This window comes from Nicotiana tabacum, chromosome 13 (assembly GCF_000715075.1).
Source record: "Nicotiana tabacum cultivar K326 chromosome 13, ASM71507v2, whole genome shotgun sequence".
NCBI lineage: Eukaryota > Viridiplantae > Streptophyta > Magnoliopsida > Solanales > Solanaceae > Nicotiana > Nicotiana tabacum.
In genome coordinates, this window is record NC_134092.1 from 54,517,808 (window position 1) to 54,531,873 (window position 14,066).

Below are 14,066 nucleotides of genomic sequence, written 5' to 3' on the forward strand. Positions count from 1 at the left end.
AGGTATGAATCTCTACATGTCTTACCCATATAATTAGTTCATCCAACTACTACCATTTACCAACAATTTATCCTATCATCATTCTTAAACAATTCATAACTTCTAACATCACATACATGACCATCCATCCACACCCAACCAACAAAATTTCATCAATTAATCACCTTTCAATCTCTACAATGGATATTTATTTAAATTGGGAACATATGGCTTCCAATCACCATACCATAAGTTCCAATACTTAATTCATACTCATATTCCCATTATATATTCACACATGTAAGTCTAAGGGTGTAGGATTACCTTTTGGAAGAAATCTTGCAAAACCCTCCTTTGAGTTCTTGAAGAACTTTCTTGAAGATCTATGTATTTTATGGAGGATTGAGTTAGTTTTAGGGTGGAATGAAACATAAAATTAGTAGGGATTACTCACCTTGAAGATGGGGGGAGTTGGAGGTCTTGAGAGAATGGAGGAAAACCCCAAAGTTCGGCCAAGAAAAATGGGGTAAAATGACCCCCGAATGAGTATATAGCGTTTTGGGCATCACAGGCAGCGTAGGGCACTACCTGTGGCCTAATTTCCAGAACCTCAAAAATCCCAGTGCCAGGGCTAGCGCCCCACGCTATCCTGGGCACTGGCGATGGGAAATCTTTTCTATTTCGCCCGGAAATGGGCATAACTCTCTCATACAATGTCTGAATTTGACTATTCTTTTTGCTATGACTCCGTAATTTCAATACGGATCTAATGCTTCAATTAAAACTGAATTTGGAGCTCGTTTGATTATTGTGATACCACATATACTCAAAGAAGTGACGTCGAAACATCCTAGAAATATTTAAATTAAATTCCGGGCATACGCCCGAGTCCAAAATCACCATCCGGACCTAATGGAATTATCAAAACTCCGATTCAAGGTCGAATACAAAAGAAAACTCAAACTTGATCATAAATCCCATGGGTCTCCTTTAATACTAGAATACGTTATTCCCGAATACCGTTGCCGCACTTTAAAAATCTTAAATCATTAGGAAATTTTAACAGGGCCTAACAAATTCATTTGCAAAATTTTGCGAGGTTTTACACTTAAGTACTTCAAAAATTTTTGGGATATTACATTCTCCCCCGCTTAGGATCATTCGTCTTCGAATGAGGGTCAAAATCCGTCATTAGCATTCAGTGTTGCCCAACTGTTAGTTCACACACACCGGGAATTTCAAATTTTGGTTATCTCCCTAAATTTCCAAACCTTTCGTCAGAGTCTTCCCTGTAACTGGGCCTATCCACCTGTCAGAGAGCCCAGAAACACATCCTAACAGCATATACATAATCCAACAACGTAACCTAATACAAAACAACACCAACTATGGCCTCACAAGCAATTATATTACCAGAACGGAACACCCTTAACACCAAATGTACAAGTCATACATATTTCATAGGAATATCCCTTAGCATTTTCATAAGTCACAACTCATAATTACATGGTTATTCAAATAAATAAGGATACTTTTTCTTCATTTCTTCTTCGGCCTCCCAAGTAGCCTCTTCAACCTGTTGGTTTCGCCATAGCACTTTCACGGATGCAATTTCTTTGTTTCTCAACTTTCAGACTTGCCGATCAATAATAGAAACTGGAATCTCTTCATAAGTAAATTTTTCATTTACCTCAATAGTCTTAACCGGAACAATGATTGTTGGGTCTCCAACTACTTTCTTTAACATAGATTTATGAAACACCGGGTGTACTAATGACATCTCAAGTGGTAGCTCAAGCTTGTATGCTACCTTACCAATCCTCTGAATGATTTTATACGGTCCGACATACCTCGGACTCAATTTTCCTTTCTTACCAAATCGCATTACACCCTTCATGGGGGAAACTTTCAAAAATACCCAATCATTTTCTTTGAATTCCAAATCTCTACGACGAATATTCGAATAGGATTTCTGGCGACTCTGAGCAGTCTTCAACCGTTCCTTAATGATTTTAACTTTTTCCATAGCCTGATGCACAAGGTCTGGCCCTATCAACTCTGCTTCCCTAATTTCGAACCACCCAATGGGAGATCTACATCTCCTACCATATAAAGCCTCGAACGGTGCCATTTGAATGCTAGCATGATAACTATTGTTATATGCAAATTCTGTGAGTGGTAAATGATCATCCCAGCTACCTTTGAAGTCTATAACACAAGCGCGCAACATATCCTCAAGCGTCTGAATAGTCCGCTCTGTCTGCCCGTCAGTCTACAGGTGAAAGGCTGTACTGAGATTCACCTGAGTACCCAAACCTTGCTGAAATTTATTAAAAAATAATTAGCAGTGAATTGTGCTCCCCAATCAGAAATGATGGAAACTGGGGTGCCATGCAACCTGACTATTTCTTTGATATACAACTGAGCATACTGCTCCACTATGTCGGTAGACTTAACCGGCAAAAAGTGTGTTGATTTTGTGAGTCGATCCACAATCAATCTTTTTCCTCATTATAAGTCTTATAGGATTTTAAGAAACCACTCTACTTCCCTTGTGAACATTCTCACGATTCCTCTTTACTGCTAAACACTTCCCAAAACACATACCGACACCTTTTATATATATATATATATATATTTAGCCTGAATAGGGCCTTTTCTGAAACTTGAGATCCTCCTACATTCTTCAACGACGACTTCTTTTTTTTGTTTCCTTATAAGTGTAGGACTTAGTCCACCTGATTCCATCCTCGGTGAGTAACTCACCTTATTCCCAGTATTGTAGTCACCAATATTGTTTCCTGGTATTGCAACCTAAGAGCTATCATGTTAAACATATTTGGTTCGTAACAAGTGTTCATCCTCTCTCAATCTGTTTCAAACATTTCCCCTTTGGTCTAGACAATATGTTGGTACTATACTTCCTTCGTGACTGGAGCATTCACTCCCACCCCATTTTTTCCCTTAATTCATAGTTGACAACCTCATTGTGCCACACACTTGTCTGCCTCCCATGAACTCGTAGTATCATTATGCCTGGTTTGTTGAGTTTATCACACCACCACTTCATCACCAGTAGTCTCACTTACCAATGTAATATTTAAACATGAACTCCCTCTAAATCTTTTAGTCGATATTCAGTGTCACTCAAGTCGGCTGCATTATAGTTGATCCTTTATCTCTTCTATTGACACTTGGTCTATACGCGAGTCCACTTTCTGATACGAACTATTTTGCGATAACCATGACCATCTCAATTTATATATTTTCTTCCAATTCTTCTCGCCTCTTGACACTTGTGGGGATATCCGTGGGAAAGTGTATTCATCCGTGTATCACTTAACACTTCTTTGCTTATAAGATTCTTAAGAGACTCTCCATCAAGTCCCGATGCACTCTTGGGTTATTATAATATCACATTTATCCCCCCCCCCCCTTACTCGTTCTGTCTTCTTAAAGCCTTGGAATTTTAGCTAAATCACATATCCGTGATTAACTCATTCTAAGAACTCGCAAGCCTTTCACATTTGACATGTAGTACTTCCTTGGGTTCCATTGTCCCTGACTTTATAACAAGTATAAAAATCTTTTTGCAAACCTTACTCTTAGTTTCTAGTATTGTTGACCCTGTAATGTCTATTGTCACGTACGAAGAATTTACATTTCTTAACCTTCCACATTATTTTCGTACTAGTGGTTTATCATCTGCATATCCTTTCAGAGAAGCATGTTACCTCTTACCACTTTTATAGACTGCACATGTCTTCAACAAAATATCCAAACATCATAGTTACACGGCCCAACTCTCATTTTATTGAACTTAAGTAGCCTCACCCTGGCCCTTCCCTCCCCACTTGGGGTGAATGTTTCACTTTCCGACACAACTTTTGAATTTAGCAATTTGAGGAACACAAGTCCTACATCTCTAGTCCTCTTGTATATGATTGACTACTAGGGAGCTTTAAGTCCCCATGGTATTAACATCATAAGTTCTCTACTCTTATTCAGCCACACAGACCTGGGATCCAAATCCCTTGTGTCAATATCCTTTTTGGAGTGTAACACAACTTCACATATTCCTGAGATTTTTATAACATTCCTAGTGCTAGGGTCTTCTCATTGTGGGTTCAATTGACTCTCATTCCATAACTTTTTGTCTCCCGTGAGAGACCTGCACATTTATCATTACTCTCCAAGCCATGCCTTTCATATATCACGTGCCTATGTAACAAGTTTATATCTTAGAATCATACACATGGTTCCCACACTATCCACTTGTACTAGTTAAGCTTAGGTCTCAATTATCACGTCAATGCCTCTTTGGAGGTGGGTAATCACTTCTAGCACTCTTCTCATATAAACTATGCTCATGGCACTATATACTTGTCTCATATGGCCATACCATTCATTCAACATGATACATGTGCCATCTATTTAATATTCATGCCTTTACCCATTTGTCCTGTCACATGACAACATTACTTGGAATAAACCAAAAGAGCATTTAAACTTACCTTGAACCTCAACGCACGAGTTGGAGGAAGAACAGTTTCACAACCAGTTTCATCGCACGATTCAGAATATCAAAGAAGGGTATTATTCCTAAATGCCCATGTAGTATGCTAATTATAGATATGGTCGACAACACACCGATAATAAGGACTCTACTAGACACGGCTCCGAGACATCCTAGGACACTTTAAAACTATAAGCTCTGATACCAAGTTTTGTCACACCCCAAAACCGAGAAGCACGACCGGCGCTCAACCGACAGAACCCGGCCGAGCAAGCCTGTTAGATTTCCTTCTACTAAAACTCATCCATGTATAAAGAGGAGATGTACTCCATTAATCAAACACCAAAAAGATTTTATTAACAACTTCCTTTACATTCCCATTAGCATCTTCATTCATAATTTCCAAAATGTTACGAGTTTATAGAATTAATGAAAAACATGATTTCCAAATACCAACATTTCTAGTTTAATTCCTAAACATCAACCATAACCCACAACCTGTCTACCGAGCCTCTAAGTAGAATAGAAGAGTAATTTGAAAATGCCGGCAACAAGGCCCCAGTTATACCTCAAACAGAATACACAAAGAACAAAAGATACATGACCCCGAGATGAAGTAGGGCTCACCAAGTCTGCTGGGAAGAACGTGTACTACTATCACTGATCAATATATCCTGCTGTAGAACCACCTACATCCATTTAAAGATGCAGCACCCCCGGAAAAAGGGACGTTAGTACCGTCGAATAGTACTAGTATGAAAACTAAACACCAATCTAAGATATCAGAAATACAAGATGAATATGATGAACCAGGGCGGCAATAGAATAATATAGATAACCGTTTAAACCATAGCAAGCTTATTAAAAGCTATCAATAACATTTATAGGATTTAATATGAGATCCTCTGTAACCATCTTCACACAAAGCAACCCCGCCGCCTCATCCGATGTATGTAGGTGGGGATGTATATACAATACCACAACTCTAATCAAGTGGCCCTGCCGCCTCACCCCAATATATTCGGGTGGATGTATAACCACAGTACCAAGGACCTACACAAAGTGGCTATGCCACCTTACCCCAATATATGCGGGTGGTGGTGCCAAAACAATACCAAAACTATGCACAATGCGGTCGTACCACCTCACCCCAATATATGCGGCTGGTGGTGCCAAAACAATACCAAAACTATACACAAAGCAGTCGTACCGCCTCACCCCAATATAAATGAGTGAAGGTGCAGTCCCACAATACCATAATCCCTACACAAAGCGGTCATGCTGCCTCACCCCAATATATATGCGGGTTGAGGTGTATCACAATCACAATCTCTATACCATAATCCCCACACAAAGCGATCATGCCGCCTTACCCCAATGTATGCGGGCGGAAGTGTATCACAAACACAATCTCTATACCATAATCCTCACACAAAGCGGTCATGCCGCCTCACCCCAATGTATGCGGGTGGAGGTGTATCACAATCACAATCTCTATACCATAATCCCCACACAAAGCGGTCATGTCGCCTCACCCCAATGTATGTGGGTGGAGGTGTATCACAATCTTTACACAACTTGGCATAATAACTATCACATAAATCACGACTAGAAATTATAACATGTGGATACATAATCCATAGTTTGGAACACATCCTCAATTTATAATGCAATATGATCAGAGCATTTGAAACACGGATTGAACACATACCTTCATCACAAAACTTATCGAAATACTCGATTTATAATCAACATCTCGGAACTTACAAGGATAATGGGAATTCCAATTCTTAAAGAAGACTTTAGCCAACATACCTTGATGGAGCTCTTTAGTGCTACTAAAACCACCTACTGCTGTTACAACTTCAATCTACATCAACATAATTCAATTGGACCAATATTAGTAACAAATTCCATAATTTAGGCCATTTAGGCATTTTATCAAGCACCTAGTAGGTATGAATCTCTACATCTCTTACCCATAGAATTAGTTCATCCAACTACTACCATTTACCAATAATTTATCCCACCATCATTCTTAAACAATTCATAACTTCCAACATCACATACATGACCATCCATCCACACCCAACCAACAAAATTTCATCAATTAATCACCTTTCAATCTCTACAATGGATATGTATTTAAATTGGGAACTTATGGCTTCCAATCACCATACCATAAGTTCCAATACTTAATTGATACTCATATTCCCATAATATATCCATACATGTAACTCTAAGGGTGTAGGATTACCTTTTGGAAGAAATCTTGCAAAACCCTCCTTTGAGTTCTTGAAGAACTTTCTTGAAGATATATGTATTTTATGGAGGATTGAGTTAGTCTTAGGGTGGAATGAAACATAAAATTAGTAGGGATTACTCACCTTGAAGATGGGGGGAGTTGGAGGTCTTGAGAGAATGGAGGAAAACCCCAAAGTTCGGCCAAGAGAAATGTGGTAAAATGACCCCCAAATGAGTTTATAGCATTTCGGGCATCACAGCCAGCGTGGGGTGCTACCTGTGGCCTAATTTCTAGAACCTCAAAAATCCCATCGCCAGGGCTAGCGCCCCACGCTACCCTGGGCGTTGGCGATGGGAAATCTTTTCTATTTCGCCCGGAAATGGACATAACTCTCTCATACGATGTCCGAATTCAACGATTCTTTTTTGTTACGGCTCCGTAATTTCAATACGGATCTAATGCTTCAATCATAACTGAATTTGGAGCTCATATGATTATTGTGATACCACATATACTCGAAGAAGTGACGTCGAAACATCCAAGAAATATCCAAATTAAATTCTGGGCATACGCCCGAGTCCAAAATCACCATCCGGTCCTAACGGAATTATCAAAACTCTGATTCGAGGTCGAATACAAAAGAAAACTCAAACTTGATCATAAATCCCATGGGTCTCCTTTAATACTAGTATACGTTATTCCCGAATACCGTTGTCGCACTTTAAAAATCTTAAATCATTAGGAAATTTTAACGGGGCCTTACAAATTCATTTGCAAAATTTTACGAGGTTTTACACTTAAGTACTTCGAAATTTTCTGGAGTGTTACAATTAAGTCTCAACCTCATAATAAGAACTAAGTTAAGCTCGGTGAAGATATGCAAGAATTCATAGTGGATTGGTTTGTAAGAGAACCTCTTTTGATTATTCTACTAACTAGGTCTAAACAATAATTCAACTAGCCTCTTTCGATTACTAAGAAGAATCAATGAATTCAACCTATAAGATAATGCAAAAACATTACAAGTTATGCCTCTTTCGATTACATAAACATGTGAATATATATGCAATACTTAAAACACCCAAAACGACTCAATACATAAAAACTAGAGTTAATATCCACAAACAATTCTCAATACACCAAATCCACCAATCCTTAAAGATAACTACTCCATAGAGATGGAGTAATTCATCATAAATAAATTTTAAGTTAAATAAAAGCATAAACGATTCAAACCCTTGTCTTGAGTGAGGATTGAATCATGAAATCCTTGTGCTCTTACTTCTCCCACTTCTCCTTAGCCTCCTTAGGTCTAAAGTATGTCAAAAGTCCAGAAAATAATGTTTTTCCATGTATATATACCAAGTAGGGTTGGGCCCAAACGAACACACTTTCTCCTACGTGAAATAGCAATTTTCCCGTACAGGACGTGCGCGACCGCGCACCTGGGGACCTGGTCACGCATTTGGCCGTACTCTCGAGTACTTGTCGACGGGGCATCTGGAGTGAATATTTGCTCGTTCTCCACTCTGCGGGAATTAGGCATCGATTTGAGGGAAGTGAAAGAAAGCCATGTAAGGGTGAGGGCTTTTGATGGGTCACAGAAGGATTCCATTGGAAAAATTTACCTAGATTTGCAAATTGGACCAGTTGAGTTCCCGATATTGTTCCAGGTGATAGACATCTCGTCTTCATACAATCTGCTACTAGGGAGGCCTTGGATACACATGGCAGGGGCAGTTCCTTCCACTCTCCTTTAGTGCATGAAATTTGAGTGGTATTGCCAAGAAATTATGATACATGGGGAATGGAGCCGATCATCTTAATTAGAACAAGCGGTTCTTTTTATAGAAGGGTTGGATGGGGTCGCTTTCCATGTAGTCGAGATCATGCGAGCAACAAAAATGGGGAAGAACGAATAGGATCACAATATGTAGTCACCATATGGGTCAAAAATGGCAGTTCAAGAAATGATGTAGTATGGATACAGACTAGGGTCCGGGCTGGGAGCCCGATCAGATGGATAACTGAGCCAATTCAACCAAGGGGCGGAAAGGTACTGCTAGCATGGGATACCAACCTGCAACTGGAAGAACCTATAATGGTAACCCTGGGAAAAAGGTTTTCGTACCAGAGCATGTTCCGAGCCCGGGCCAGAGCTCATCATCAGAAGAGGATATCATCGACGGGATAGGAAGATTGTTTGTGACGATGATCGAGGAGTGTTGCAGCAAAGCTTATATCAATACACAGACCATTTGGGATGCCGAACAAGGAGAGACCTTGCAAAACTGGATAGCCAGTCCATCTATGGTACGTCGAGAGTATTGGTAGTGTGGAATTATAGTAATTTCGAAAACTACATGGTCAATTAAGGCCCAAACCATGCATGTGCTTTTTGTTAAACTGCCTCTTTGAATGTTGAGATGTTCCTTTTGGTGAAATAAAAGAATTATTTTCCTGAAAATCATTGCAAATTTGTCTTTGTCTTTATTTATATTCAATTTTTCTTTTCAGCAATCAAATTAATGAAAAACCGCATTCCGCGATTATGACATGTAACGAAACCCTCGAGCAAAACGATCCAGACTACGAAGAGTATAACAAGAGTATGATGCCTGAGAATCTACAGCAAGAGATCGTACAGCTAGAAAGTCAGAAGAAACCCAACCTTGAAGAGAACAGGTGATCAATCTAGGAAGTGAAAAAGATGTAAAATAGACACCAATCAGCATCCACCTGAAGGCACAATAGAAGGAAATATTGGTAGAGCTCCTTCGACAATACATCAATGTGTTCGGCTGGTCGGATGACGACATTCCTGGATTAAGTACCAACATCGTCTTGTACCAATTTCCCAGTGATCTTGCCAGGACACTAGTCAAGTAGAAACCTAGAAAATTCAAGTCACATCTAAGTCCAAGGATCAAAGAAGAAGCCACCGAGCAGATAGAAACAAATGTGGTAAGGATCACCAATTACCCTACCTGGTTGGAGAACATCATACCAGTGCCTAAGAAAGACGGAAAGATCAGGATATGCGTGGATTATCGAGATCTCACAAAGCCAGTCCCAAGGATGATTTCCCTCTGCCAAATATCCATATGCTTATTGACAACTATGCGAAACGTGATTTGCAGTCATTTGTGGATTGTTTCGCTGGATATCATAAGATTATGATGCATGAAAAGGATGCATAGAAGACATCATTTACCATGCCATAGGGATTTTATTGCTATAGGGTCATGCCATTCAGTCTTAAGAACGTCAGCGCCACCTACATGAGGGCCATGACGACCCTTTTTCATGACATGATCCACAAGGAAATTGAATTGTATAAGGACGACATCATCATCAAATCACAAAAATATGTGGATCATTCGAGTGACTTGAGGAAGTTCTTCGAGCAGTTGCGAAGGTACAATTTGAAGTTGAATCCTGCGAAATGTGCATTTGGAGTTCCCACGAGAAAACTATTAGGATTCATCGTTATCAGAAAGGGGATAGAACTGGACCCCTCGAAGATCAAGGCTATCAAAGACTTGCCTCCTCCCAAAAGCAAGAAGGACATAATGAGTTTCCTCGGAAGATTGAATTACATCCGTAAGTTTATAACCCAGTCGACAGTAATCTGTGAACCGATTTTTAAGTTATTGAAGAAAGATACTGCTACGAAATGGACAGAGGAATGTCAGAAAGCTTTTGACAAATTCAAGGAGTATTTGTCTAGTCCATCAGTGTCGGTTCCTCCTGAACCAGCGAAGACGCTGCTATTATACTTGTCTGTCTTGGAAAATGCATTCGGATGCGTGTTGGGACAACATGACGAGAATGGAAAGAAGGAGCAAGCTATTTACTACCTGAGCAAGAAATTCACACCATACGATGCCATATACACCTTGTTAGAGCGGACATGCTATGCTTTGACTTAGATTGCTCAGAAGTTAAGACATACCTATCAGCATATACCATATATCTGATATCCCGGCTTGACCCGCTCACGTATGTCTTCCAGAAGTCGATGCCTACGGGAAAGTTAGCCAAATGCAGATTCTTCTCAGTGAATTCAACATCGTGTACGTGATGCAGAAAGCTATCAAGGGACAAGAATTGGTTGATCATCTTGTAAAAAACTCAGTGGACAAGGACTACAAGACACTTACCACATATTTCCTAGATGAAAAGGTGATATTCGTTGGGGAGGACATTTCAGAGTCATGCCCAGGGTGGAGGATGTTTTTTGATGGAGCTGCAAATTTCAAGGGAGTAGGAATTGGGGCAGTCCTAATCGCCAAATCAGGACCACATTATCCGATCTCAGCTAAGATAAGGTCCCCCTGTACAAATAATATGGCAGAGTACGAGGTGTGCAACCTCGGGATTAGGATGGCGTCGATATGAACATTAAGGAACGTTTGGTCATAGGAGGTTCTGATTTGCTGATCCACTAAGTTCAGGGCGAATGGACCACCAAGAATGTCAAGATAGTTCCATACTTGCATTGTGTAAAGGAATTATGTAAGAAGTTCACCAAGATCGTGTTCAAGCATGTCCCCAGAATTCAGAATACGTTTGCCGATGCTTTCGCAATGCTATCATCCATGATTCAACACCCGAACAAGAATTACATCGACCCCATCGAGATAAAGATCCAAGATCAGCATGCATACTATTTCCTCGTAGATGAAGAGCCAGTGTCACGACCCAAAATCCCACCTTGAGGATCGTGAACCCACCTAGTCCCTAGAACAAGGTAAGCCTAACACATGCTGAGTTATTAATATATTTAAACCATTTAACCATTAAAACATAAACCTGTAAATGACATACATATCTAAAAACGATCAATAGTTGTAATGTTTCCCAAAATCAGTAGTACGGAATCATAAGCTCTACTGAGTACACTAAAATCTCTTAATACACCATTGTTCCGAAATGGAAATAAACAATAGTAATGAAAGACAACAGAAGGTGACTCTGAGGCATGCGAATGCAATGGCGAGTATACCTTGAAGTCTCTGCAACAACTCACAATCAGCTAATTAATAACCGGCACGCTCCGAGGTACCTGGATCTGCACAAAACTGTGTAAAAGCTTAGCATGAGTACATCACAGCAGTACCTAGTAAGTATTAAGACTAACCTCAACAGAGTAGTGATGAGGTACCAGTCAAAACACCTACTAGACATAATAACCTATGAAAAGTATTAATATAAAGCTAACAGAGGAACAAATATCAATACAAGCTAAGCATGGAGAGAATAACAATTTAAGCTAGCAATGGAAAGTAAAATCAACAAATGGCAACAAGGGATAACCAGGTGATAATGCAGCAAAATAATCGGAACACAGTTAGAGTACCAGTGAAACCAATTAAGGAAAATAAATGACAACCAAATAATACAGTCGTTCTAACACCAGATTTACAACAAGAATCACCCCGAGGTACCACACCTCATAATGACATATCACGAGTCCCATATCACGAATCATATACACATGGCACCTCGTGCCCACATTATCAATCACAACCGCATGGACAACTCACGTGCTGCACGGACAACACACGTGCCAATATCACAATCCACCCGGCGAGGCCACAGGCTCACTATCACAACCCGACATGATCACATGCTCAATATCCCAATCAACCCGCGTGGACACATGCTAACAGTCCAACCATATCGCAGAGAAAGCAAATTTACAAGAATACATGTGCTTGGTCAAAGAATAGCAAGTTTCACACTCCTGAACTGGTATAAATGACATGTTACGATGCAAGTGTACTATCACAACCCAAGTCAACAAGTATTATTAGATATGTCACACCATCACACGAATATCATCAATAATATGCCCCCAGGCCATCACATATCATCCCCGACATAACCCCCGTTGTCTCGCCACGTGTACAACTATATAGTAAATGCCCGCCTTGTCTCGCCACATATGCAATATCAATAATAACAATAGCACAGCAGAATCTCGTGCAAACACTCCGACAATCCTCTCAAGAGACCCACATGTGCCAAAAACACAACAACACAACATAACCACTCGCATCACACATGCCCATGTGCCGCAATATTGCCATAACAATAATACCAACACCACAACAATACATATCACATGGCTTAACAAAAATGAGTAAAAAAACAACAACAATAACACAATAGTATGGAAAGTAAATCAATAATAAAAGATAGAACATATAATAACAACTTCAATTAAAGCATATAAGAGTAAACTAGACAATAAAAGATATAACATGATATGACGACTTCATTTAAATGCATATAAGAAGCCTAAGAGTTTAAACCAGTCAATTTTCACATATAAGGTTGTATACACACTCGTCACCTAGTGTACACGTCTTCCACGTAATTCAAATAGTGCAATTAAACCAAACCCTATGGGGTAGTTTCCCCCACATAAAGTTAGGCAAGATACTTACCTAAAAAGCCCTCAATCAATACTCTAAAAATGTTTTTCCTCTAAAATTCTCCTCCGCACTGCTCAAATCTGACCAAAAACGACTTAATATCATCAAACAATGCAAGAGAAATCAATTTCGATGAATAAAGCTAAGATCTTTACACAATTCCCCAAAAGGCAACCCCGGGACTGCCGGGTCAAAATCCAAGTCCAAGGGTAGATCTCGACTACCCATAACCCTACGAGTCCATATATGTATTTTGTTTTCAAACTTGAGTCCAATTCGTCTCTCAAATCTCAAACTTTTATTTTTTAAAATATAGACAAAAATCCCCAAAATTTCCCTTCAAATCTCATGATTTAGATGTTAAATCTCATATATAATCATGTGATATAATTGAAAATAGATCAAAATAACTTACCCAATAATTGTATGTGAAAATCCCTACTCAAAATTGCTTCCTACCGAGTCTAGGGTTCCAAAATATGATAAAATGAAGTTAAGTCCTATTTTTCAGCCCTTTTGTTCAGGTGCAGAAGTCGCAAATGCGACCCAGGGTTCGCAAATGCGGACAATCCATCGCAAAAGCGGTGCTTGATGAACCTAGGAAAAATTGCAAATGCGACCCTGACTTCGCATCAGGACCTTCGCAAAAGCGATCATGTGATCGCAAATGCGATCAAGCTAGTCCAGGCCCCCCATCGCAAAATCAAACAAAATGTTCACAAATGAGAACTAGTCAGTTTCCATAGACCTTGCAAATACGAACAATATCTCGCATTTGCGAGGCCTGAGGAACCAGCAAAAGTGCAACCACTCAAATACTCTGGAATGTATCCGAAACTCACCCGAGCCCCCGGGGCTCCACACCAACCAACCACACAAGTAT

At 39.7% G+C, this 14,066-nt stretch overlaps 1 protein-coding gene across 1 annotated transcript; it reads left to right on the forward strand.

Moving 5' to 3' along the window:
- The first annotated feature begins 10,784 nt into the window (after positions 1 to 10,784).
- LOC142168124 (uncharacterized) lies at positions 10,785 to 11,461 on the forward strand. The gene is made up of 2 exons (XM_075228785.1): positions 10,785 to 11,105; positions 11,198 to 11,461. Exons 1-2 carry the CDS (start codon positions 10,785 to 10,787, stop codon positions 11,459 to 11,461), a joined length of 585 nt encoding a protein of 194 aa, XP_075084886.1.
- Positions 11,462 to 14,066: the final 2,605 nt, after the last annotated feature.

Bases quoted from the DNA above. Each gene is read 5' to 3' on its own strand.
- LOC142168124 (XM_075228785.1), top strand. From the start codon at position 10,785: ATGCAGATTCTTCTCAGTGAATTCAACATCGTGTACGTGATGCAGAAA. The intron at 11,106-11,197 runs GTGTGCAACCTC...CACTAAGTTCAG, and splicing joins ATAATATGGCAGAGTACGAG to GGCGAATGGACCACCAAGAA.